Source organism: Sarcophilus harrisii, chromosome 3, assembly GCF_902635505.1.
Source record: "Sarcophilus harrisii chromosome 3, mSarHar1.11, whole genome shotgun sequence".
Lineage (NCBI taxonomy): Eukaryota > Metazoa > Chordata > Mammalia > Dasyuromorphia > Dasyuridae > Sarcophilus > Sarcophilus harrisii.
The window spans coordinates 41,740,048-41,767,937 of record NC_045428.1 but is presented as its reverse complement, the minus strand read 5'-3'; the positions used below and the strand labels follow the sequence as shown (position 1 = coordinate 41,767,937).

The following is a 27,890-nucleotide window of genomic DNA, read 5'->3' as shown; positions in this document are numbered from 1 at the left end:
TGTCATATCCCATCATGAGATATATCAGGATTGTTGTGAGGTTTAAATGAGCTCATATTTACCCCAAACCCTAAGGCACCGGGCGAATGGCAGCTGTTATTACAGGGCTCTGTCTTACCAGGACTATTGTCCTCGTGGGCATTTGGGGGCCACCTTTCTCCCCTCCCTGTGGCCCCTCCAATGGCTCTGGGAGTGGTCTTTGTGACCATGGGGATCCATGAATGGATATCCCCGGTTCCCCCATGTTGGCTCTCCAGAAGCCAGCAGGGGGACCTCTCTCCATAGGAGAAGGCCGGCAGCCACGTGGGGTGGGAGAGAGGCCCTGACAGTGGGCCGACCTGGAATAAAGAAAGCAGAGACCCGGCCACGCTTGGGATTGCCACATTGAAGGAGCGGGCTGAGCTGCGGCCCAGAAGGCCTTTTCCTAGAGACGAGGGATGGGCTGCTCCAGAGTGAGGCTCCCCAGAGGCCCCCAGTTCAGCCTTGTGACCAGACCCCTCCTCATCCCTGCGTTAGGCCCAATGCGGTGGATTTCTGGGGTGGGAGATGCTTGTCAGGGTTTAGCTGCCTCTGTTGAGTTTTCTTTTTTGTTTCTTTCCATTTCTTAGAGAATTTTTAAAAAATACTTGTTTTCCAAAGGAAAAAGCCCATGGAATTTTTCAGACCCTGGGAGAGCGAGGGAGGTCAGAGAGCTGTGATGTAGTTAACAATTCTGTGACCCCAAACCAATTATCCAAGGCCAAATGGATGATGTGATTTTTTTATTTCCCTTTTGAATTGCCAATGGTTCTGCACAGAACCATTTCTGCACTAAAGAACACTCAGCCTAGGCTGACTGGGCTTTTATGTTTATTTTTATTTCATTACTAAAATGAATCACACCACACCCCCAAGATCCATGCTTCTTAGAGGCACAGTGCTGGACCTTGGGGACCAGACGTTCTGGATTTTAATCTTGCCTCTGAGGGTTCCCGCTCCCAAACACATGGCTTAGTGTATAGATTGTTGGACGGTGGAATTCGACCTCTTATGATTCCTAGCTCTATGTCTGCAAATCCCTTCATGTCTATGAGTCTCAGTCTCCTCATCTATGAAATGGGGTTAATATCTACCATACAGAATAGTTATAAGTTTCAAATGAGATAATGAATGGGACTTTTATAATTTTAAAGCATTATATATATGTGTGTGTGTGTGATGTATAGTGAAATATATATACATATATATATATGTATATATATATATATATATATATACACACATATATATACCCACATATATCACATGAAAAGTAGCAACAATTTAAAGATCTAGGATTTCACCAGAATGGGGTATTCCCTCCAGCCAGAGGCTCAGATTACATCCCTGATCAGAGAGGTAATGGCATTCAGAATGAAGGGCAAACAATACCGAGAGCCTGAATCACTGAATGGGTGTTGCCTCAGTCAAACTGAGACCTGTCAAAGAACTTAGCTTAAAAGGTCTCTCGCTGCATCTCGAGCTGTCTCCAGTTGTTCTGATCTCTGGCCACTGGACCCAGATGGCTCTGGAGGAGAAAGTGAGGCAGGTGACCTTGTACATCTTTCCCCCCCTTAAAATGTATAACAGACAACATCTTGATTTGTTTTTATTATAAGATTTTCAGATGAAAGAGAAGTCTACAACACAGCGGCAGTATAATTTCAGAATTTAACAATTATCATTTGACATTCAGAGGGGTCTATGGTATATGATAGCATTCAGTACTTTGAAATGGTCCCTGACAAGTCATTCTCCCTAAGGCGCTTGGAAACTGTACTGGCTTTCTCATAAACCAACCTAGGTTCAAGTCCTGCTGCCTTCGCTTGGGCAAGTGATCTGGGCTTCCTGAGTCTAGATTTCTGATTTGTAAAAATGGAGGAGGGAGTTTAGACAGTCTCTGAAGTCTCTTCCAGATCTAGACTTTATTATTATCTTTAGTCAGTTTATCTCCCTCACCTTTAGTTTTTCATCTGAAAAATTAGGAGCTTGAATTAAATGATTTCTAAAGTCCATTTCAGGGCTAGCATGTGGTAGAACACAGAATAATAGACTTGATCTGCTTGGCCCCAGGGGGCTGAATGAGAAGTAGTGGGTGGAAATTGTAATTTAGATTTAGTCTTGCTGTCTGGGAAAAAGAAGCAAAAATACTTCCCAACAGAGCAATCCAAAAATGTAATCAGCCACCTCTGAATCCCATGGGCTTCTCCTCTTGGGAGGTCTTCAAGGAGAGAATGGACGGCGATTTGTTCTGGATATGGCAGAGGGGCTTTCTTGTTCTGGCATGAGACAGCCTCCCTTCTGACTGAGCTTCTCCAATTCCAACACAAGTCAGTTGTAGAAGATAAATCAGGAGTCCCAGAAACCGTCCATTGGTTTAAAAAGAGATTTTCATCAGCCTTTGATTTATACAAAGAACATCCTTTTTCTATATCTTGGCTTCTTGGAGAACCTGGGTTTCTTCCTTCTGGTCTTTTTCAGGGCGTAAAGGCTCCAAACCAGAAAGCAGGATAACTGAATTAGCTGCAATCAAGACAAATTTTGTCAAATCTGTTGATATATTCCCTACCCCCCCAACATAAAAACTGCTTATTTACTGCATGACTGTCTTTTAAAAAAGATTCTCATTTCCTGCTCTGATTGCTGATACATGCATCATCCATAGATTGCCTTGATCAAAAATCAACTTTGTGATCGGCATGTGTCTTCCCAAAGCAGACATTTTCTGATTCCCTCATGGCAAAAAGAGACTTTTTATCAGCCTTTGATTTATGCAGAGAGCATTTTTTCACCTATTTTAGTTCACAATTTCCTTTGAATACCTGGGGGGAAAATGGCTTCCTGCTGTTTAAAGCGTCCCTTTCCCCATTCCATATTCTTCCTTCTGCCACCTTTATTTTCTTCCCTTGCTAGTGTAGAAAATATCCATTTGCCCCCAAAGTCCCCAGTCAATATGTATTTTCTTAGTTTGAACCTATTTAGATCTAATTTTTGTGCAGAACTGCCAGGAGCCGAGGACACCTCCTTCCTTATGTGGACAATGATAAAAAAAAATAATTCAGCTTTTAGTACATTAGATCTGCTGCTGCACTAGTAGTCTCAAAGTCTTTAGATTTTGCAAAAGGGAACTGAAACCCAGCAAGCCGGATTAAAAGCCCATTCAAAATGTGCACAGAGAAACACATGAAAATGATCCAGAAGGAGGTGGTGTATTTTTCACTGTGAGTTTTGTAAATGAAAGTCCCTTCCTTATAATTTGCAATTTTCTCTGAGAGATGGTGCATCTTTACTTCAGAAGCGAACAGTATCATAACAAGACCACCACAGGAGCCTGAAACAAAGAGAAAAAAAACAAGATGAGGAGATTAGCGAACACTTCTCAATCCTGATGGCCAGTTGGGCCTAAGAAGAATGGGGGGAAAGAGTAAAAATTAAGAAAATACTTGTTTTATTTGGAACGATGTTCAGAAAGTCACTAAAACAAAACTTAAGAGACACTTTAAACCAAAAATACCACTATTAGGCTTTTACCCTAAAAAAGAGAAGAAAAGGAAAAGGATTCATATGTACAAAAATATTTATAATAGCTCTTTTCAAAGGAGCAAAAACCCTGGACATCAACAGTGTCCACTTGTTGGGGAATGACTAAACAAATGAGAGCATATGAATGGAACAGAATATTATTTTGCCATAAGAAATGACAAAACGAACCTTTTCAGAGGGAAATTGGGAAGAGTGTATGAACTGATTCAGATTTAAATGAACAGTACTAGGGGAACAATTTGATAAAGAAAACAACATTGCAAAGAAAAAAAAATTAGACCATAGAGCTCTGACTAACCACGATTCCAGAGGACCAGAGATGAAAGTCTTTTACCTGTCTCCTAAAGGAGACATGATGGACTCACAATACAGAAGGATACTTAGATTTATGGACATGGCTAATGGAGGCATTGGTTTCTCTTGACTATGAATATTTGCTATGAAGGTTTCTCTCTCTCTTTCTCTCTCTCCCTTCCTCCCTCCCTGGCTCCTTCCTTTTTATTTCTCCCTTTCATTATTTTTTCCCCTTTATCCTTCTTTCCTTCCTTCCTTTTTTGTTCCTTCCTCTCTTCTTTCCTTCCTTTTTTCTTTCCTTCTTTCCTTCCTTCCTATTCTTTCTTATGAACTGTTTTAGGTGGTGGGGGAATTGGATACAGAAAGTATGAAAATACAAGATAGCCTATACAGGAGAATTGAGAGAAGAAAAACTGTCCCAAACAAATCTGTTACTTTTCTATTGGTCCTATTGACTCAACCACAATTTTTAAAAATAATTGGATAACAAAATTTCCCTGAGTCATAGATTCACAAAAATTTGGGAGCTGGAACCCTCAATGGTTATTTAGTCCAACCCATCCCAAAAAGAAGTTCCCGCATCCTTTAACTTGGGCTTCTACTTGAAGACAGCCAAGGTAGGAGTGAGAATCCCACCACCTCTCTGGAAAACCCATTTCTTCCCTTGAAAATTCACTTCTCACTTCTTCAGAGCATACTTATATAATTCCTTGTAAAACAGGCTTAACCATTTTGTGTTTCATGCTGAAAACCAGAATTGTTCTGCATTAAGATTACAACTAACAATAACAATAGGATGCGTCCTCTCTTATCCTTTGAAAGTTGCAGAAAAAAAGATTGCTGCTTTCTTTCCACAAATGCCTTCTCTGGGCCATGCAGTGAAGACACATTTTTACAAGGATGTGAAATCCAGGTATTTCTTCTGCACTTATAAAGAAAATTCAAGCTTGGTTTCCTTTTCAAGTTGTTAACTGTTTCAAAAATGCAGCTTTGTTAAGGGAAATATCTCTATATTGAGACAATGCTTTGAACTAAAAGAATTGCTTTTGATATCTTGAAAAATCAAAGCTTTTTTCCCCCAAAATTCATTTGGCCACATTCTTCTCAGACATGATGGGAGGATGGAGTCAAAGAGTACAAGAGACAGTGTTGTACCTCTTTCTGTTCCTATCTTGGCAATCAGCTAGGAGTCAAACAGAATGATAAAGGACCTCAGATTCATACTCCAGGAGCATGCGTTGGAAGAAGTAGGGCTGCTGAGTCTGGAGAAGTGTGGAGTGTATGTATGTGTGGGAAGGAAGCATTTGAAGACCTGTTGCATGGAAGAGGAATTGAGCTAATTCTGATTGGTCTCAGAGAGAAGAACTAGGAGCAATGGGTATGGGGAAGGTAATTTAGGCTCAATGTCAGGAGAAACTTCCTAACTATGAGAGCCAAAGTGAATGGGACACTGTGGGAAATGAAGGGTTCTTGCTTATTGGAGCCATTGAGCAAAACCTAAATACAGTGTCAAATAAAGGAATTGTTTGTCATGTACGAATTGGACTGGAGAGCCACAGAAATTTCTGCTACTCTGAAATTTGGTGATTCTCTGAACTTGGTAATTGTTTAATTCACAGCCTGGGGATGGTGGATAAAAAGTAGAATGGTCTGGATTCTAGTGGACTGAGGAAAAATAGGGGTCTTTTGTCCAATTTGTCCTAAATTCTATATGAGATAAGAAAGCATTTGTCAATCAACCAACTCATAAAGTATTCTATAAATATCAAGTATATACCCAAGCACTGTCTTAGGACTGAATTGACAAGTACAAAGAATGAAATTATCTGTACATGCAATGAGCTTAGATTCTAAAGGAGGAAACATACATATTATGTATATAGATGTATACATGTGTGTATTTATATGTGCATATTTGACATAAAGTTAATAAGTATATTCAATAAAGACTTGCTTGGCATAGGGTAATGGACGAGGTCCTAGTGGAAAGAGACTAAATTTAAATAAGATAGATCACTATCCTGGAAGTCGGGAAATTTGGCTTTTTTTTTTCCTCTCTACCTAATTTTTTTCCTACTCTATTTTTTTCTCTAATGATACTCATGGGGGCTTAGATCAAGGGCAAAGGTGCCAAAGGCAGCATGCAAATTCATTTATAGTGGTCAGTCCTGGGCAGAAGTATCAAATAATATCCCTGTGTCTCTTCCCTAAACCCTAGGTCACCACTTCAGAAATAAATATAATTATTTATATTCATATTATATTCCTATATATATATGCCAAAAAAAAAAATCAAACAAAAATAAAGGTGGTTGTTTCCTTATTCTCCATAAAATTCAAGGTAAAGAAGAAAAGCTCTTGATTTCCTAGATTGAAGGCCCATTCCCTAGCAGAAGAGATCTTTTGCTTCATTTTTCTTGAACCTGCCATGCTTTGAAGGCTGAATTATAGGATTATAAAAGTAAAGCTAATAGACATCTCGGGGATCACTGGGTCCAACTACCTCAATTGAGACCCAGAGACTTTACAGAACTTACTCAAGCTCACACAGACTGGGTGGCAAAAAGTGGGATTTAAAGCCAGGGAATGACTACAAATGCACCCTAAGAAGCTGCTAGGGATTGCTGAATTACAGAGTTGCTACTTGGCAACATCCAGTGTCTTTAGATAAATATTTATCTGTTTTTAGGAAGTTAAGCAGTGTCCTTGGTCACATCTGGATGTGGAAACATCCCTGATTCATGTCATCAAGTATACTGGATTTGACTTTGGGATATTGCCATGGTTCTTTTGGGTCACATCATTATCATTGTCATCTTACAGATGGGGAAACTGAGGCAGGCCATGAATTGACTCCCTAGAGTGTCTGAGGATGGTCTTCCTGAATCAAAGTTGAGCCTTCTACACATGGCACCATCCATCTGTAACAACATCCACACCCACTTTTGTATTTCCTTGTGTTCTATTTTATTGATGCTCCTTGTTTTTAACCACGCATTTATTTCTAAGTATAGCCTCCCATATTCCCTACCCAAAGAGCCTTTCCCTTATAACAAAAATCTGAAAAGAAAGAGAAAGACAGGCAGTTGGTAAAAACAACCCACATATGCCAGGACTGCAGCTCACAGTATGGGGAGCATTCCCATAGTTGACTGCCTTTGCAATGAAGGGAGGCACTCAGCAGGTGCTCACTGAGCCCTCACACCTATCAGCAGGAACAACACATGTGTTCTGCTCTTCTGGCAATTGCTCAGACATCTAGAATTGGAAACCCTTGCTCTGGTGTCTGAAAAAAAGATGCAGGCTTGAGTTGGTGGCGGACCGATTTAGTTGCCACCTACAGCATTTCAGTTTTTCTCCACTGTCTGGGGAAATATTAGGAATCCTGTGGGTGGTCCCACCCTCAGATCCCTGGCTATGGGGGAATTGGAGTTGGGTGGGTCTCCATCACTGTGGGCCCGGAATAGAGAGGAGATCTCTTATCATACACTGCGTACGTGACCAAACATGCCATTAATCCTGCTTAGTTTATTTTTGAAATGCCAATCCAAGGACCATTTTCATCATCATTGTTCAGTCGGGGGCAGAGGCGAGATTCAATCCCAGGCTTTTCCCGACATTGATCCAGCGCTCTTGCCCCTTGTCATTCAACTTTCCTCCCTACCATAATAAATGCCTTGGCTGGAGAAAGAAATCTCTGCCCGTGGTGAGCTCTGATTTTCTGTAAAATTATGCAAAAATCTCTTGAAAAATCAGTCACTGAAGATTATGTAGTCAACGGAGAATTCCAAAAATGGAAGATGTTATCTCCTCCTGGGGCTTCATTTCAAATGATTGATGGCTGCCATATCTATACATGCAGAAAATGAGCAATGGGGGGGGGGGGAGTAGAAAGAGAAAGGGGGTTCATTTCTCTGAACTCTGCAAAAACAGGTAGAGGGCAGCAAGTGCCTTTGCTGTGGGTACCCAAGAAGGCTGTAGTCAGGGAGTAAGGACAGTGGGTTTGAATCTTGCCTTTGTTTAGGAAAAGAAGAGCTCATACAGATATATTTAAATCAAAGCAGCAGCTACCACTTGGCGTCAGGAAGCCGGAACAGCTCCATGTAAAAGAATGTTAGATTAAAAGGCAATTTTTCTAAGTTGATGAGATTGTTGGAAAAACAGAGGGTCTGATTTTAGGGGGAAATATTCAGGGCCATACAAATAGTATGCAGGGGAAGGAAATTAACACTGCAGCTAAGGCATGGGGAAGGATTAACTTTGTATAATTTTGACAAAAAAGATATGGGTTCATAATGATAAATATAAATGTAATTCAATGAAATTTTTAAAAAAATTGTTAAATCCCTACCACGTAAAATGTCATATAACAGGTGCCAGGGACACAAAAATGAAAAATGGCAGACTCTAAGCTCTCATAAAATTTACATTCCACGTAGGGGATACATTATTAGAGACAATGTGACATAATAACTAAAACATTAAAATTAGAGTTGGAAAAATCTGGGTTCAAATTGCTTCTCTGTTATTTTAGAAGTTGTGTGAGTATGGAGACTAGGCAGCTTGGTGATGGAGCAAATAAAGAATGGGATTTGGGCTTAGAAAGACCTAAATGCAGATTTTGTGCTGTGACTCTGGGCAAATCATTTAACCCTGTTTATTTCCTTTTCCTCATCTGTAAAATGAACTAGAGAAGGAAACAGCAATCCAAGAAAACCTCAAAAGGGGGTCACAGAGTTGACTTTCAATCTCAGTTTCCTTATCTGTAGAATGAGAATAACAATAATACCTACCTTCTGTGAGGATCAAATGAGTTAATACAAGTATTTGCAAACCTCAAATTGCTATATAAATTCTAGTTATTAGTATTTCCTACTAATTGGTTCCATAATCTGTAAAATGGGAATAATGTTAGCCTCAAGGGGGTATTTAGATTCAAAGAGGATAATATATGTAAAGGGCTTTACAGACTTTGAAACACTGTATAAATACCAATGTGATTCAAATATGTTGTACAAGACTTATCCAATAGGAATTGTGGTGAACATAGATTTACCTCACTCATTTCCATCCTTCAGAACAAAGATAGCAAGGAAAGGATGGATCACAAATTAATAATAGTAAAATATTAATTTCTCTCCAAATAAAAAAGAACTACAAAGTGCCATAGGAACATTTGAATACGGAAATACTACTTTCAGTTTTAGCAATCAGGGAAGATTTCATTGAAGAGGCAGTCCCTGAGCCTCAAAGGAAAAGGAAGATTGAGGGAGTGCCTTTTGGGCAATGGAAATGACCAGTTTGACTGAACGGAGTGATTAAAGGGGAGTCGTGTGATACAAGACTGGAAGGATGTTACGGGAGGCTTTAATTGTGACTGGTCAAAAGTTAGAAAACATCTAAAGATAGTTCACAGAATCACCGACTTTTCAAGCTGGAAAGGGGACCTTGGGGATGATCTAATCCCATCCCTTTAATATAAATGGCTGGAAGAAAATGATTTTAGTGTCCTATTCTGAAATCCGGCACCCGTAGCCTGGAACTGTCAGTCTCTCACCCTGTAATTGTGCCTCCTCTCCAAGCATGAAATCCCTTCTCCTCACCTTCTGGGTCCCACTTCAGGCTCAAGGGCTTCCCATCTCCCGCTAAAAGCTCTTTCTCAGAAAGGACAACTCTGAGCTGCTTCTTGTTTGTGATTTCGCCCAATTTTAATCTATCTTTTCTCATGCTGCTCTCTGGTTACTAGGCGCTGCCCTTCCTTGTCTGCCAAGCACATGAGGCCTCCTGTTATCCACCCTTCCCAGGAAGGCCCCAGAGGAAAGTAAGATGCAAATCTTTGCCCCTCAAAACACTAAAGCAGCCATCTAGGATAGCAGACTCATGCTACCGAAGCCGGCTTATTACAGACAGCACCATTGACACAAAAGGTGAGCTTTCTTTGCAAGTGCCTTATTTTCTTGTGTCCTTATTGCTTAATTATATTTGGGGGGCATATTCAGCTTATTAACTATACAGATGTCAATAGCATCCATTTTGGGGGGGACTTGTATTTGATTTGTTTGTATTTGTTCTCAACAGTATTTCAATCTGGTTCTTTTTTTCCCCCTGAAGAGTATTTTATTTTCCCAATTGCATGTAAAGATAGTTTTCAACTTTTTGTAAGATTTTGAATTCCCATTTTTCATCCCTTCCTCCCTTTCCTCCCCCCCACCCAAGACAGCAAGCAATCTGATGTAAGTTAAACATGTACAATCATTTTAAACATTTCCATATTAGTCACGTCGTGAAAGAAAAATCATGACAAAAGGGAAAAACTATGAGAAAGAAAAAGCAAACAATAAAAAAGATGAAATTATCGTGCTTCAATCCACATTCAGTCTCCATAGTTCTTTCTCTGGATATGAATGGCATTTTCTATCCCAAGTCTATTGGAACTGTCTTGGATCACTGTATTGCTGAGAAGAGTTAAGTCTGTCATAGTTGATTGGCACATAATCTAGTTGTTACTCTATATAATAAATAGCATTCATTTTTAAAGGATGATAGGGACCATATTTGTTTAATTGACTTTGTCTAACTCATTATAGATCCTTATAGTCTTCCTGCCCTCCAGAGACTCCCCTATCCCCTCCCTCTCCCTCCCTCCCTCCCTCTCTCTCTCTCTCTCTCATACATATTGTATATATGTATATAATGTATACACATATTACATATATACATATATATATAATATACACATACTGGATATGTAGTATGGTATTTGAGGAAAGACTACTGAATGGGGAGTCAGGAATCCTCACTTCAAATCTCAGCCCTTACATTTATTGGCTGTGTGACTAACCATGGGCAAGTCAAGAACCTTGTCCTGTCTCACTGGGTTATTGTGAGGAAAACTCTCCATTGGTGGGATGGACTGTTATAGTCTGTGAGATTCTCTGGGTAATTCTGTGTGGTGGAATGAATAGAGGACCAGCCTTGGAAATAGTAGTTGGAAGATTTGCCACAGACACCAGATATGCATGTGTGTATTTGTATAAATAAATTTGTATAGCTAGAGAGATGAATGAATAGATAGATATAGGTGATACAGATATACATATAAAATACAAATCTCTCTCTTATATGCGGATAGACATATACACAAATACATATTTTGTGTTTATTGGGGGGGAGGTAAATACCATACCTGAGATTTCATTGGTATAGAAAATTCCTTTTGAGGAAAAGTAAATTGGCACCTGCTCTGTTACTCAGAACAGTAGACATTTGGCGAAAGTTTGGAGAATTGAAGTTAGGGGGTAGTTAATTTGGTGCAGTGGATAGAAGGATGGAATCAGCATGGAGTCAGAAAGATCCAGGTTTAATTTTAGTCTTAGACATTTACTAGCTGGGTCATCCTGGACAGGTAATTTGACCTCTATCTGCCTCTGTATTCTTTTATGTAAGATGGGGATAATAGCAGGGTTTTTGTGAGGATCTAATGAGATATTTGTAAAGTTCTTTATAAACCTTTAAAGTTGAAATGCTAGCTGTTGCTATCAACCATCTCCATCACCATCATCATCACCATCATCATCACTATCATTATCATCATCATCACTTATCATTAGTCAGGATCTGAATACAAATCTTCCTGGTTCCAGGGCTGGATGGATATTTATATATCAGATATAAGGTATCCCAAATACTGTTGCTTCCTAATCCCAAACCTTATCATTTTGACCCTATATTCCTCCAGATCTGGGAACAAAGCATTCTATAGTGGACTGAGGCTCACTCCTTGTAGATTCACCTTTTGTCTCTGTTTTACCCGTGGGCACATGACTAGTCTTTCAGGCTGGCTCTTGCCCTGCCCCTGAAATATCTGATTATAAATGACAAGTGAGTTGTTGTGTGTGAAGCTGAGATCCAGAAACCACCATCCCTACTCCACACCCCAAACAAGAACAGCCACCAACATCTTAAACAGTTTGGTTACAGTGAAGTCCTTTTCTGTTGTTAATTGTGGTGTGAAGGTAAAGGTGATAATTTCTTGATGCTTATGTTAATCACCGAGAGATATGACTGCTCTTTTATCAGTTTGGAACGGCTCTGAGTGTGAGCCGGGATGGATCAGTCATCAGAAGACCAGCCAGTCCATCAACAAGTAGTTAGTAAAGATTTGCTATGTGATGCTATCTACCTCTGACTGAGAAAGGATGGATTCAAGATACAGAATCACATCTTTGGACATGAAATTGTGGGATTTGTCGTGCTCAATTGTGTGTATTTATCAAGAGGGTTTTGTTTTCATTTTTTTGTTTGTTTCAAATTTGAGATTGGGGTAATTAGAATGGAGAGAAAATAAATGCTTATTGATTGAAACATGAAATAAAATACAAAACATATCTCCTCTGTGTTAGGTGATGTGCTAGGTGTTGGAGTTTAGAGAGGCTTATTAGTACACATATAAAATCCAGGTGATGGATTTATGGGCCATGGCTCATTAAGAGACTCTACAAGAGATTGAGAGCTAAGTTATTAAGGAAGAATCCATGCTTATGGAATCAGAACTCTTTCATCGTCCTGAAATATGTTTTATGAGAAGTTTGGTTTGTTTATTTGATTGGAATTTTATTTTCATGAGTGTAAGAAATTCATTCCACCCACTAGCCTGCTCTGAAAATTTGAATGAATGAATTGGGTGGTACAATGGGTAGAGCCTGGAGTCTGGAAGACCTGATTGAATGAATGAATGAATGAAGAAGCATTTATTTAGCACAAAACACTGGAAATATAAACACACACACACACACACACACAACACAAAAATAACTCCAGCCCTGGGGCTTTTAAGTGCTAATGGGACAGGACACAAAGGGGTAGGGAAGGACACTTTGGTTTAAAAAGCTGCATGGTGAGGGGGGCCATCAGGGAGTAGACTGACACATCCCATTTAGGAACAATGGCAGAATTAATATGATAGTTCAGGGTTCTAGAGTTAGAGGGTAGAACCAGGAGGGACAGGATGCCATGCCAGGAGCAAGGGGACGATGAGGATAGATCGACAAGAAGGCGGAGTATAGCTGGAGGCTTTTTCTGAAACTGAGGAGCTCACCAGGATAGAAATTTCTCCAGGGTGAAAAGGAGACTATCCAGACTGATGATGACGATGATGATAATGATGATAAGTAGCATTTATATAGCTCTTAGTACACATGTTATTTCAGTTGATCCTAGGAGGTAAGTACTATTATTACCCCATTTTACAGATGAGGTTAACAGAGAGAGAAAAAAACAAGTGATTTACCCGGAATGACATAACTAGTAAATGTTTGAGTCAGAATTTCAATTTAACCTGTCTTAACTTTAAGTTCAACACTCTATCCATTATTCTCTGGATGCCTCAATGTGAGAGAGTGGAAGGCTAAAGCAGGGATGGGAATTTTTCTGAAATCCTGGTCTCTTAGACATGTTCTTAGGGCAGCTAGGTGGCCAAATTTGAAGTCAGGAAGACTCTGGGCAAATCAATACACTTTATTTGCCTCAGTTTCCTCATCTTTAAAATGAGCTGGAGAAGGAAATAGCAAATTAGTCCAGTCTCTCTGCCAAGAAAATTCCAAATGGGATCATGAGGAGTTGTGAGACTGAATAACAGAGTTGCCCAGTGTATTAAAATAATAAATATGTTCTGGGTCACATGGCTAGTACACATCATGGGCAGGACTTGAACCCAGCTCTTTGTGATTTGTTCGTGGATTCATATTTTTTTTGTTTGCATTTGTATGGGTTTATATATGTATCTTTGTCATGTGCAAAGGTGATAATCATAAATGTAACTCAAGGTAAACTAGATTTTGCCAGTTTTCATGTCATACCCTACATGGTCTGAATAGGTGAATTTCATATTATGAAAATGTATTTATCAAGTACTTAATAGAGGGTGGTCTTGTACAAAAGGAATTAACTCCTCCCTGCCCACTAGGGATGAAAATCAGCAGCTCCAGACTGTGGTCTCCGGGGGGCCACTGGGCATCTTTCTGAGCTTTGAGAGCCCCTAACCCACCCTGAGAGGGCCCCGGCTGCCCTGGCCCTGGGAGTCTGGGACACAGCCCCTCCTGGGCCTGGCACGTAGGCCCCAGAGCTCACAGCACCCCTGGCTGTGAATTCTGGGCTTGCGGCACCCCATGGGGTGCCACGAAGCATCAGGGAGCTCAGATGTGATGATGATGATGATTATGAACAGCAGGGGCCGTCTGGAGGATCATCTCTGCTCATGAATATGCAGCTGATTTCTTTGCTCACAGAGGCCACCTTCTCACAGAGCTGCTTCTGCTGGGAAATTTGGAGAGTTTCTTACCTGCTGACTTGGGTGTGCACGTGGGGAGGGGAGTATTGTGCATGGGGGGGGGAGTATTGTGCATGGGGCCGGTTCATGGCAGATGGGCCCTCACTTTTGGGAGCCAGGGATACCTGGCCTGAAATCCTGCCTGTGATATATAGTGCTTGTGACTTCCTGGATTTTGCCTCTGTCTGGGAAGGAAGAAGGGAAAGAAGGAGGGAAAGAAGGAATGAAGGAGGGAGGGAGGAAAGGAGGAAGGAAAAAAAGAAGGGAAGGAGGGAATGGAACAAGAGAGAATGGAAGGAAGAGAAGAAGGATGGGAGGAAGAGAAGGATTCAAGGAATGAAGGTAGGTAGGCAGAAAGAGAAAGAAAAGAGGTAGGGAGAAAAGGAAAGAGAGGAGGAAAGGAAGAAAGGGAAGGAGGAACAAAGGAAAGGAAGGAAGCACAGAAGGAAGAAAGGGAAAGAAAGGAGGAAAGAAGGCAGGAAAGAATGAAGGAACCAATGAAAAAACAGATGAAGGAAGGAAAGGAGGGAACCAAGAATTTATGTACCTACTATATGCCAACCACTGTGCTAAACATTTTTAAAGAAACATTTTATTTAAAGTTTTGAGTTCCAAATTCTATCTCTCCATCCCCTTCCTCCTCTTTGAGATGGTGAGCAATCAGATAGAGATGGTACACATTGTGCTAAGCATTTTTACAAATAGTACTCCATTTCCTTGGGATTTTTTTCATCTTCAAATCTGATTTCTGAAATCAGTAAACTGACTTTGAAATGTCACTTTGAAGCATAACCTATAATTCTTCATCCTATGGAATTTCTTCTTTCTGATTCACTCAAGGGACTAATTCTCATCCCATATAAAGATCACTTGGATTGACTAGATCTTTACAGGTGATTTGACACTTCCTTTTTTGATTTCTTTTTTGTGATTAGGTCCCAGGCAACACTCTCTTGAATAAGTATATATGGATTACATACAAAATGAATATAAAGTAGTTTGCAGGAGTGCACTAGCCCCTGGGGGAATCAGGACAGCCTCCATGAAAGCTAGAATTTCATAATAATCATAATGATATCTAAAATTTATATAGCCCTCTACAGTTTGCAAGGCAGTTTGCATGTGTCATATCACTTGAGCCTTGCAACAGTGTAGTGAGATAGATGCTACTATTATCCGCTATTGTATAGATGTAGGAGCTAAGCCTGATTGTGTTTAAGTCACTCACCCAGAATCACCCACAGCTCGTATCTGAAACAAAATTTGAATTCAAGCCTTTCCTCAGATTTAGAATTCTATCTACTAAGTCACCTAGCTGCCTAAGCTTCGTGCATCAAAGAGCATTTTATCTAAGTGTTAAAGGGTGTCAAGGAGTCCAAGAAGCAGAAGCAAGAAGGGATGCCCAAGATGGAATGGGGTGTGTGTGGGGGGACCAGGGATATGCTAATATTACTAGATCATACCATATGTGGAGGGAGTAATAAACAGGTAAAAAGACTGAAAAGGTAGTGAGAACCCAGGTGGAGGAGGGTTTTAAAAACCAAAGATGGAATTCACATTTGATTCTAGGAGTAGTAGGGAACCACTGGAGTTTAATTAATGAAGAGGATAATCAGACTTGTGCCTGAGGAAAATCACTTTTGTGGCTATGTAGAAGATGGATTAGAAGGAGGTTGTGAAAGGATGTTTGAGACAAATTGATAAATCAGGAGATTGTTGCAATCATCCAGGTGAGAGGCAATGAAGGTCTCTAAGCCAGTTAGGTAGTAGGTAGTGCAGTGGGTAGGACCTTGGACTAAGGAAGACTCATCACCTGGAGTTAAAATCCAACCTCAGACACTTACTAGCTGTGTGAACCTGGGCAAGTCAAGTGACTTGTTTGCCTCAGTTTCCTCATCTGTAAAATGAGCTGAAGAAGGAAATGACAAACCATTCTAATATCTCTGCCCCAAATGGAGTCACCCAAAGTCAGGATATGACTGAAAATGACTGAAATGAAATGAAGTCTGAACTAGAGTGATTTTACTGGTGAGGAGAATTGTAGTAAAACAGTGTCATAGAAATAAACAACAGAAAACAATGGGGGAAATCCCACTGGATTTGGATTCAAAGGACTTGGGTTCAAATCATATCACTTAACCTCTCTGGGCTGTGTCCTCATTTATCATTTTAAGGGATTGGCTCTAAATTTCTGATTCTGTGCTCTGTGATTCTCTGACCAACTCAACATTATAAAACTAGTAGGGAGCCAAAGTCAAAAAACCTGATCTCCTGACTCTCCATTCATTGATCTTTCTATGTCATAGTGCCTCATTTGGTGTTGGACTTACAGTAGGTATTCAATAAAGACCATTGATTATTGATTGACAAAAAACTAATTCTCAGGTCCTGAGATGAGGCTTCCTAAGATATCTCTAGTGTAAGTTCTAGTATAAACTTACCTGAAGTAGCTCTAGTCTTGAATACAGCATTGCCTCTTATAATTAAGCTTGTTTTTTAATGGAAAGAGGAAGGCAGATTTATCAATGAAGCTAGAACGTAGTACTTACATGAAATGAAGCTCCAGAGATACAATCCAAGTGGACCAAGAATTGTTTCATAGGGCTTGCCAAAAGCATTGTACATGAAAAAGGCTGTGCCTGCCATTGTCAACACAATAAGGATTGTTGAGAAGAGAATGATATTCACATGGATGCTCACTGGGATGACTTTGACCAAATCTGGAAAAACTGAATATTGAGAAGAACACAAAGAATTGGAAAAAAATCTTATTTTTGATGGACTAAAAATAGAACTCTTTGTTTCTCCCCCCCCCCTTCTTCCTCTTGAAGACCATTAGAGCTCTTTCAAGCTTGTACAAGCTTGTACAAGCTTGTACGACACTCCATCTCTCCATTCTGTGTATTTTCATTGGCAGTTCCCCATTCTCGCAACTCTCTCCCTCTATTCATTTGCCTCTTGACTTCCCTGGCTTTTTTCATCAAGCGTCAGCTAAGGTCCCATCTTCTGCAAAAACCTTTTTTAGTCCTCCTTAGCGATTAAGGGAAGAAAGGAGATATGGTACTAGTGCCTTGGAGTCTGTATTTGTATTTGGGGGTGGTGGTAAAGATTTCAGTTTGAGATTAACTCTGATTTATTCTATATATGTTTTGCTTGTATATAGTTGTTTGTATGTCTTCTCCATTAAATGAGATAATATTTTTAAAGCTTTTTATTTTCAAAACACATGCATAGTTTTCAACATTCACCCTTGCAAAATGTTGTTTTCCGAATTGTTTCTCCCTCCCTCCCTTCTCCCCACTCCCTCCCCTAGACAGCAAGTAATCCAACATATGTTAAACATCAGCAGTTCTTCTATACATATTTCCACATTTATCATGCTGCACAAGAAAAATCAGACCAAAAAGGGAAAAAATGAGAAAGAAAACAAAAAATAAGCAAACAACAACAAAAATGGTGAAAATACTATGTTGTGAATCACACTCAGTTCCCATAGTCCTCTCTGAGTACAGATGGCTCTCTCCATCACAAGACCATTGGAACTGTCCTGAATCACCTCGCTGATAAAAAGAGCTATGATGAGATAATATTCATAAAGTGTTTGACAGTGTCTGGAGCATAATAGATGCTTATCAGATGTGTCTTCTGTTCTCTTTTCTCTTTTCCTCTCCTGTTCCCTTCTCTTTCCTTCCCTTCCTTTCTCTTCCTTTTCCCTTTTTTCTTCCCTTTCCTCTTCCCTTCATCTGTTTCTCCTTCAATACTTTTATAGAACATGAGTTCCTTGAGGGCAAGGAAATACCTTTCTTTGCATATACCTTTCTTTGTATACTCAGAGCTCTTGGCACATACTAAATGACCAATAAGTTCTTATTGACTCCACTTCAAATAAATATTTGTACAATTTAATTGTAATTTTAAGCAGACTTAGAAAAATATTTAACAACTAATAGTTCGAAGGATCTAATCATAATGGCAAGAAATTGGAAATTGAGGAATGCCTGAATAAGTTATGACATAAATATAATGGAATACTGTAGTTCTATATGACACAATAAGGAAGCTGATTTCAGAAAAGCTTGGAGACTTACATGAACTGGTGCTGAGTGAAGTGAGCAAAACCAGGAGAATTTTAAAAAAAATAAAAAATAATTCAGTCCTGAAAATTTGCAAATACCATTAGAAGAAGAACTTTGAGGGAAAAGATGATCTGACCTCTAATATACCTTGTGTAAATAAATAATTGCTCCCTTTCCTATCTCAGTCACTATGTATGATGATGAAATTTTTAATGGCATTTCTCAGTAGTTCACTTTATTTTCTAAAATTAAAATTCTGGCTTAAGCACTTACTATTATTTCCAGTATATTGCTATTCAAACACTAAAGGTGGGTTTGAGCTTTCCCTGAGGCCTAGAGAAACGTATTTCTTGACTGCACTTAAAGTGCAAGAAGTCTTTAGCATCTGTCAGTATTTTTTTATGTGATATGAATCTATGGAAAATCAATTTCTGTGATTGAGAAAAGAATACTTTAATGTTTTCTAGCTAGAAGAAATAACTAATTCCTAATTTTTATATTCATGGCAAGATTTAATTGTTAGCAGATAAAAGGTTGAATGACCAATTAAAAATCATTCCTTAACCTGACAAGAATGCATATGACATTGTGAAAGTTGGTAAAATTATTCATAGAATATTGGGTATGTCCTTATTATATAAGTATTGATTTTTTAAAAAAGCAACTGAAACATAAATCCTTATCATCAATGAATATTGAAGATATCTACCTTATTCAGTTCATATGGAATCATCTCTTGATTTATCTATTTATGTCTGATTGACTCGGTCAGTCCATTGTGTTAATGACACTAACATTGCATGGTCTTGAATCCCAGCTGAACCGGTTGCTATGACCCGTAGCATATGATCCATGATCCAATACTGTCTCTGACCATGGTCACCCATTTCTCAAGTACATGTCATTGATTATAAGAACTAAGTAAGGATGGAGGTATGGATGGAGTAGTGAAAATCAAATCTCACTGCTGGAAAGTCTTGTATTCTTATGAAGAAGAGAGAAATGTGAACAAGGGAATAATACAATTGGATGGATTTAGAACTAGTTGAATGGCAAAGACCCTCACGAGTGATTGGATGACACTTTGGAAGGAGATTTCCAGTGGAGAGCTGTGCTTGACCCTGTGCTGGTCCTAGATTATCAATCCTAGATCAAAGAGCCTCTTTTGTGATTTACAGTTGACACAAGATTGGGGTGTATAGCTAGCTAATACATTGGATGACCAAGTCAGGCTCCAAAAAGGTCTTCATGGGATAGACCAGAAGTCAGATTGAAAAAAAAAAAGAAATTTAATTCGTTTAATTGTAAATGCAAGATGAGGACCAGTTAATCATATGTTACTGTAGGCTTTTTCTTGCATCAGCCCATGGAAAGGATTGGTAAGGCTGCTTCTGGAAACAGGCAAGGAAGAAATGATTCGGAGCATGTGGAGGTTTTCTCTGTTTCCCGACTGTTAACTCCACAGTGGCAAAAAGCTCTTTATTCAACTGACTAGCTAGTATGCTAATATGCTGTGCATACAAAAAACAAGAACAAATGAAATCTCTCTTCCCTGGTGGCTTGGAATACTGTGAGCTGCTTGATCTGAGGATCTGTCCCCTACATGGTCACCTTGAAGCCTTGCATACCTTGCTGTTTTGTTCCTTTTTGTCTCTATTGAGTTTATTCTTTCCTGATATTCAGAGAATGAGTATTAGAGACAAGAATGTTAGCTTCAAAAGACTCGAAGAACCACCCAGTGTCCCATAACCAGCCAAAGTCAAGGAGCTGGCTGAATGGCTTAGCCCATCATTGAACCAACCCAGCAACTGAAATAACAGTTGCTCTCCAGGCAAAAAAGTGATTTCTCCATCAGGCACACTACATCAAGAAGTGAAATTGGTAGGAAAATGGAGGTAGTTACTGCTTGAAATGTGAATCCACTCTTTTTAAGTGTGAGTCCTGCCAGTGCAAGAAGAGTTGGGATGTCTCAATTCTCCTTGCATTGGAAGGTTGGGTGCTCAGAGTTCTGCTACTGCTTCTCCCTTCAAAGTTCTTAGGATGACTTTAAGGGATTGTCTGGGTTTCTCTAGTATATTTGCTCATGAACCCTCATTCGGAATATTCTCCCCAATGACACTGCCAATTAATATTTCCCAACTATCACAAATAACCAATTAATATAAATTAGCATCTATCAAAGGATATTTATTAAGAAAGTATAATAAAGACTGAACAACAGAAAGATCCCCTCTCCAGAAAAAACTCAAAACATTGAGACATATTGTTGTCTACTTGAAGAGAGTGGATTCACACTTAATGACTTCCAACATCTCCTAGTTCACTTTAGAGTGTGACATAACCAATGAATTAATCATTCCCTTGATTGTAGGCTCCTGGGAAAAATCACTGCTGGGCTAAGTCAAGCAAGGTGACCCCTCACTGGCTTTGAGGGTCCTCACCCTGAGAGTCCATGATTCTTTTGTTTTCTTTTGGAAAGGCTTGCCCAGGATCACACAACTGGTAAGTGCTAAGAGCGAACTCAGGTCCTCTTGAGCTCAGGGCTGGTGCTCTAGTCACTATATCATCCAGCTGCCCCTCTGTGATTCTTTAAAAAAAATCAAATGGGTTCTATGAATTTGACACCAATAGCATCATCATCTTATATCTGTTTTCTGAGATCTTACATCTTCTAACCTCTTTTCAGAGTCATGGCTCACCTGGGGCCATCATTGCCATCTAGTAGGAGGGGCACTGTGCTAGCTCAGCTTCAGGTATGTTATCCATTCCTGAATTCATTGATCCTCACCAACTCTCTATCCACAGACAAACTACTGATTAATTTGCTCCCTATAGCCCCATTCCTGATCTCTGAGAGCATATGATTTTTGAAACAGGAACAGTGATTTAATGTAGAATTCTCATGTTGGGACAGCTATTTATTCTGTCTAATACAGATACCTCTGTATATTTCTGCCTCTCTCTGTCTCTGTCTCTCTCTGTCTCTCTGTCTCTCTTTACATATATATACCTCTACCTGTAATGATGGTGATGATAATGAATTAAGCTACCACCATCTGTCCACTGGTAGATATCCTATGCCATAGAAAGGATCAGGGATCTTACTCAAATCTGAACCAAAGTTGAAGGTGTGTTGCTAAACTGAAGCAACTTAGATATATATATCTGTCTTCTTATCATACAGGAAATGAATAGAGGTGCCTAGAATATATGTATATATTTGTATTTAATTCTCGTAAAGTTTTCATTGTCAGAAAGTTGTACACCAGGAGACTAATTGCTTCATGTTTTGCTTACTTATCAGCCTGCTACTTTATCTGATAAAAATACCTGGATATCTAATAACTAGCTAGACATATTAAAACTAATTTGTCTTTTTCCTGACATGCCTTTCTTTGCCGGAGGCTAAGTGAGGAACATCCAGAAAAGCCCTGGCAGAAGTTGTTGTAGCAAGCCTGGTCTGGGATTTTAGTTTATTTAGATATTTTAGAAACAAGAGTTGGGTAGCTTTTCCTTTTTGTTTAACCCTCAGCCTGTAAAATAGGCAGAGGACTTGGGGCTTTCTCCATAATCTTTTATTAGCCTGACCGTCCCAATCTGGTCTGCTGCTCTAATTATCTGATGAACTATCAACAAGTCAAGGGAAGGCATTCTTTCTTTAAGAGTGAATGGCGTCACCACAGCCATTTTGTATTTTCTCTACGTGCTATATTTTTTGCCCTTCTGCCTATCAATACGCCCATCTCTTCCTAAAAACAAACACTGCTCTTGACCCTATGGATTGTCATTGAGGGAATGTTTTCTTTCTCAGGCACAAGTTTCTAATGTAGAAAGAGAGAGGAGGGGAGCCCCAGAAATATATCTATCATTTACTAATAGAGTCTGTGGTCTGTTTCATCATTGCCTCTGCCTCAGAGGACCTGGGCTAACTTGAGATGGTCCCTGAGGTCTTCTCCCTTGCTTAGAAGCAAACAGTGACATCTAAGTGGCTCACTAGATAGGGGGCTGGACTTGAAGTCAGGAAGTCTTCAGACCCTTAAATGGAACCTCAGACCCTTATTAGGTGTGTGACTTTTAACCTTTCTGCACCTCAGTTTTCTCAACTATAAAATGGGAATAATAATAACATCTTCATCAAAGATTTATTGTGAGAGCAAAATGATATAATACTTTGTAAACCTTAAATTATGTAATATAATAATATTATTAATATACTACTAAATTACTAATATACTACATAATGTGAAGTAAACCTTAAAATTATATAATGCTGCTGCTGCTTTTGTTAATGGAGTCTTTACCAGAGAGATTCCCTCTCCCTCAGAATGTATTCACAAGATAATCTAACCAGAATCTAGGATCACTGACCCAGTTCCCTGAATGATAAAAGTAATTTACACAGAAGGAACAGGACAAAAACACTTGCTGAGACTTAAGTTTCCCCCCAAGGGCCAAGGATTTGACTAGCTTTTAAACTGTCAAAATGGGAATTACCTCCCATGCCAACTGATGCAATGAGAAAGGCCAATCTTCTTGATAATAAGCAAAGACCTTGCTTAGCTACTGCTTTTATGATCTGGCCTTTAATCAGCCTCCAGGAGAAATTCATTATAATAGGGGTCCTTAACTCAAGGGATCCTTAGGCAGATAGAAATACATCAAGGGAATAAGTAGGGTTTGGAGATGAGCACATTAATAGGCAAAAAGGGAAGAAATATCACATACAGAAAAAAAAATATGGCCTTTGAATAACTTTGAATAACTTCCTTTGACTTGTAGATCCGCGTGTAGTGGGTCCATGAATCTGGGTGGGAAATATTTATATCTATAAAAATATAGATATATCTTTATTTTAGCTAATCTCTAACTGAAATTTAGCATTTATTTTGACTATATATTTTTTTAAAAGACCTTAATCTGAGAGGGGATCCACAGGCTTCATTAGTTTGCCAAAGGGCTCCATGACCCAAAACAGGTCAGGGTCCCCTGCCTTATTTATAGAGAAAGAGTATATTTTGCTGCCTTGTTATATCATGTCTGCTTTCATGATTAAATATTTCTCTGTCAAGGTCCAAACCTGATACCACCTGCTCCAACAAGCCATTTTTATTCAGTGCAACTGAAAGTAAAATCTCCTGAATTCCAATGGTTCATTCTGTTCTATCCTATAACACTTCTCCCACCCATCTAGATTCCCATTAGTGTGAATAAGGAATCCAGTCAAGTGGTCCCAAATAGTCAAACTCACACAATTCAAAGTAAAACCTGTTCATTGGTTCCAGCTCCATAGAAATAGGCAATATCAAACCAAATAATGCAGTTATTTCATTACTCACACTAATGGGGACTTAAATTGTAATGGCCTATAACATATTTATTTGAATACCAGTGTTATCTATCCATGAGGTCAGGATCACTCTGATAGATTACCTGGCATATCCTAGTGAATTAATACACATCTAAATTGATATTCAATTGAGGGGACCCTTATTTGGGAGCTCCTATCTGAAGAGGCTTTCTTCATCTTTAACAATCAACCAATCAATTAAACAGCTATTATGTGTTAGAGCCTGTTGTTGTTCAGTTGCGTCCAACTCTTGTGACCGAATTTGGGGTTTGTTATTTTTAGTGGTTTGCTATTTTCTTATCCACGAAACTGGGGCAACAGGGTTAAGTGATTTGCCACACACAACTAGGAAGTGTCTGAGGTCACATTTGAATTCAGAAAGATGAGTCTTCAGACCCAGCATTCTTTGCAATATGGTGTCACCTAACCTCCTCAATGGGGACTTAGACAAAGATAAAGGCAAAGCTGACTTTGCTCTCGAGGTGCATCTATTCCATCAGGGTAGAGAGCAGGGCAGGGATAGCATTTATATAATTAAATATTTGTGGCAATAAAGTCAAGATAATCTTGGTGGGGGAGACTCGCATCTGAGGAAATCTGGAGGGACCTTATGAAGAAAGCATCCCATGGGCTGAGCTTTGAAGGAAATTAGGGATTTTAAGAAATTTTAGGAAGTGTATTCCAGGCATCAAGCCCAGAACCCAGGGATGAAATGCAAAAAAGTAAGGGGTGGGGCGGGAAGCCAGTTTGCCTGGACAGGAGTGTGTATAATGTGGGGAGGAGAATATCATGAAACTGGGAAGTTGGGGTAAAGATGAGAAGGGCTTAAAATGTCAAGCAGAGGAATTTGGATTTGAGACTCTGGGTCAAACTTCTTAAACTGTGGGTTGAGTAACAACATGGAGGTCACAAAATTATGATTTATTATCAGTAAATTTTTGATTTGTATACCTGTTTTATATACTTCTATACCTAAGGTTGCTTAAAAATTACTCAGGCAAAAAAAAAAATTCCTCAGGTCATGAGGGGAAACAGTTAAGAAGCCCTGCCCTAGGTAATAGGGAGAATTCTGTGGGCATGGGACGGAGAGCACTTGGGCAGTGAGATGGAGGAGTATGGATTGGAGAGGGCAGAGGCAGGGAGACCATAGCTCTATCCAGATCCAAGAAGGGTATGAGCCAGGCTGGTGTCGGTGAGAGTAGGTTGGAAGGGACCCATGTAGAAGCAGGGTGGACGACACATTCCAGGACAGAAACCTCAGCTTTCCCTTCTTCTCCCTTCCCATCCTCTATCTGGCCGGTGCAATTAACTGGAAAGAATCCACTTGGGATGCACCGCTGGTCCAGGCTTCTTCACTCCAGCATCCTAATTAGAACCTCAGGGATGATTGACTCTACCAAACTTCTCAAGACTGAGTAATTCCCTCTCCCCTACGGCTGGCACATTCTTCCTTCTGCCTCCTCCAACTGGGATTCAGCTTTCCTCTCTGGAGAAGAAAACTCTTCTCACCTGCTTCCCCTCCTGCAAACCTCGGTCCCTTTCCAGACTGTCTCAGCTTGATCCCAGTCCTTATCCCACCTTGGGAATCATGGTGCCATGTAGAATTCCCTGTCCATGGCCCAGCTTCCCTTTGACCTCTCCCTTTTATAGTCCCTCCAAATCCCTGGCGCTCTTTTTTCTAAAGACACTGAATCTTCAATACTGACCACTGTCTCTCATTGTCTCCATCCCTGACTCTCCCCACCCAGGACCAAGAGGAAGAACACCATATCTCTTGTTCATCCCCGCCATTTTAAGACTGACCCTTCTCAATCACACTCAGCAACTTGTCCCTTTTAATGTTCATGCTATTTTCTTCTATCTGATGTGTGGATCTTTATTGCTATTAATCTCTAGCATGCTCTCGTTCCTTCCTCAGTGAGTTCATTAGCTTTCTGCTCCATCTCAACCATGGCCCTCATTATTGATAACTTCACTATCTCAAAAGGGAAAAAGAAAGCCTTTCATTAGGGATGGGGAGAAGGGAACACAAATTTGTTAAATGCCTACTATGTGTTAGGGTTGTGCTAAGTAAGTCTTTTCAAATATTACCTCAGTTAGGTGAATAGATTAAGGGTGGTAACCAAAAATTTAACAGAGTACCCCCTCTCTAGGTAAAATCACTGTCTTTTCCCATCCCTCCATGTGCCCATGATATGGCCCTTTTTAAGGACAATCTCCTTTCTCTGACTCTAAAGGATGGAGTAGATGAGAAGAAGGGAGAGAAGTAATTTCTTGATTGAATCTCCTTTTCAATTTAAATTCTTAATGTAGATCTGAGGAAGGAACCCCAGTGATTCTTAATGAGAGGGTTCCAAAATGAAGGGGAAAAGAAGAGGAGGGAGGGAGGGAAAGAGGGAAGGAGGGAAACAGAGACCGAGACAAAGAGAGACAGAGACAGAGAGACAAAGACAGAGACATGTAGAGTAGAGAAAGAGAGACTGCCGGGGGGTGGGGAGGGAAGGAGAGAGACAGAGACAGAGATTAAAAACAGAGAGACAGAGACAGAGAGATTGAGAGAGACAGAGACAGATAAAAACAGAGACAGAGACAAAGAGAGAGATTGAGAGAGATGGAGAGGTGAAAAGAGAGAGAGAGATAGACAAACAGAAAGACAGAGAGAGACAGAGAGATAGAGACAAAGGCAGAGAAAGACAGATGGACAGAGACAGAGATAGACAGAGAGAGGGGAGAAGGAGGGAAGAGACAGGGAGAGAGACAGAGACAGAGATGGAGAGAGATGGAGAAAGGTGGAAAGAAAGACAGAGAGAGAGAGATGGAGAGAGGTAAAAAGACAGAGAGACAGAAGACAGAGGGAAACAGAGAGAGAGAATTTTTATGATGTTAATCCAGAATGATATTGTTTTATATCTTGATTTTCTTTCTTCAATTCCTATAAATATTACTTCAATTGCCTTGGGGCAGAGGGCAAGGGAAACTCTGCCATTCTAGACAGCTCTCCCTCTAAGTCAGAAATGACTTGGAATTAGGTTAATCTGAAACTAAATAAAATGGTTTCTGGCAGACTGGTGGCAAACTTAATTCCTGACAGTATTAATATTTTTCTTTTTAACACAATGATCTTATGAATGAATGAATGAAGAAGTGAATAAAAAGCATATTGTGCTAAATATTCAAGATGTAAATACAAAAGTTAAAACGTTCCTACCCTCAAAGAACTTTCATTCTGTCGGAGGAAACAACACATTTGGAAGCATGTTGGCCTGGGAAAGGAGCTATAGATTGGGAAGTCACTACGATTATGAACAGAATAATGGAGCAGTCGTTAGTACTCTTTCCAGGAGTTTTGGTGGTGGGGATTTCATTAGAATTCTTTCACAAAGAGAAGACATGTGGAGAAACTGGCCGGGGAAGATGTTCTGTCCCAGAGGCTTACCACCTCCCATGGTTGGCTCTTGGTGGTACAGTTTAGAGAGAGAGAGAGACAGCAACAACAGTTGGAGTGAATAAGGGCTCTTATCTTCTTGTGGCCTGGTCCTCAGTACCCTCCTGTTCTCCCAGGGCAGCATTCCTGTGCTACCCACATATTTGCTCTCCATGGTCTCAAACCTATAATTAGTCAGCTCCACATGGCATGACCTTCTTGCCCTCCAGTCTGTCCTGCCACTTTGTTTTATACTCTTCCCAATTCTTAGTCCCAGATCACTCCCACCATCTGCCTTTCCTACTCCTGTTTCCCCCCATGCAACAAATTCATATTATTTCACGCAACTTGGCCTTGAGGTTCCATAGCATTCCTCTTATCTGTCTTTGATTGAGAGTCACAATCTTTACATATCTATTTGAAAACTCTTCAAGCCTCCAACTCTACCCACACCCACATAGCCTTGGGAAATGACCTTGCCTCTTACTTAACTGAAGATTAAGGTTGCTCACCATGAATTCCCCTTCTCTCTGCTTTCCAATTTTATCTCTCCACTGGCGGGGTGAGCTGGATGTTCTAATTCAACTCTATGTGCCCTTGATTTCACCCCCTCCCACACTCTTCAGGATCTTGTCCTATTGATAATTTTCTCTTTCCAACTCTAATCTCTTTATAGCTGTTCTTCTCTCTCTCTCTCTCTCTCTCTTTTTTTTGCCATCTATAAGCATGTTCAAATATCCCCATTCCTTTTAAAAAAATAGGAAAAAAAAATCCTTTCCTTTATGCTAGTTTGCTCATTTTCTCCAAGGCCATGCTACTCATTCTGCTTCCTATTGGTCTCTGCCCCCACTACTTTATTGA

General features: G+C 39.9%; 1 protein-coding gene across 1 annotated transcript in view; it reads right to left on the bottom strand.

The window, feature by feature from the left end:
* Positions 1-1,597: 1,597 nt before the first annotated feature.
* CLRN1 (clarin 1) overlaps positions 1,598-27,890 on the bottom strand; it is a 46,145-nt gene continuing 19,852 nt past the window's right edge. Inside the window, exons 2-3 of the mRNA XM_031957771.1 lie at positions 16,732-16,911; positions 1,598-3,349 (exon numbers count right to left, since the gene is read on the bottom strand). Coding sequence (XP_031813631.1) covers positions 3,084-3,349; positions 16,732-16,911 — 446 coding nt within the window. The 3' untranslated portion in view covers positions 1,598-3,083. The remainder of the gene's footprint in view (positions 3,350-16,731; positions 16,912-27,890) is intronic.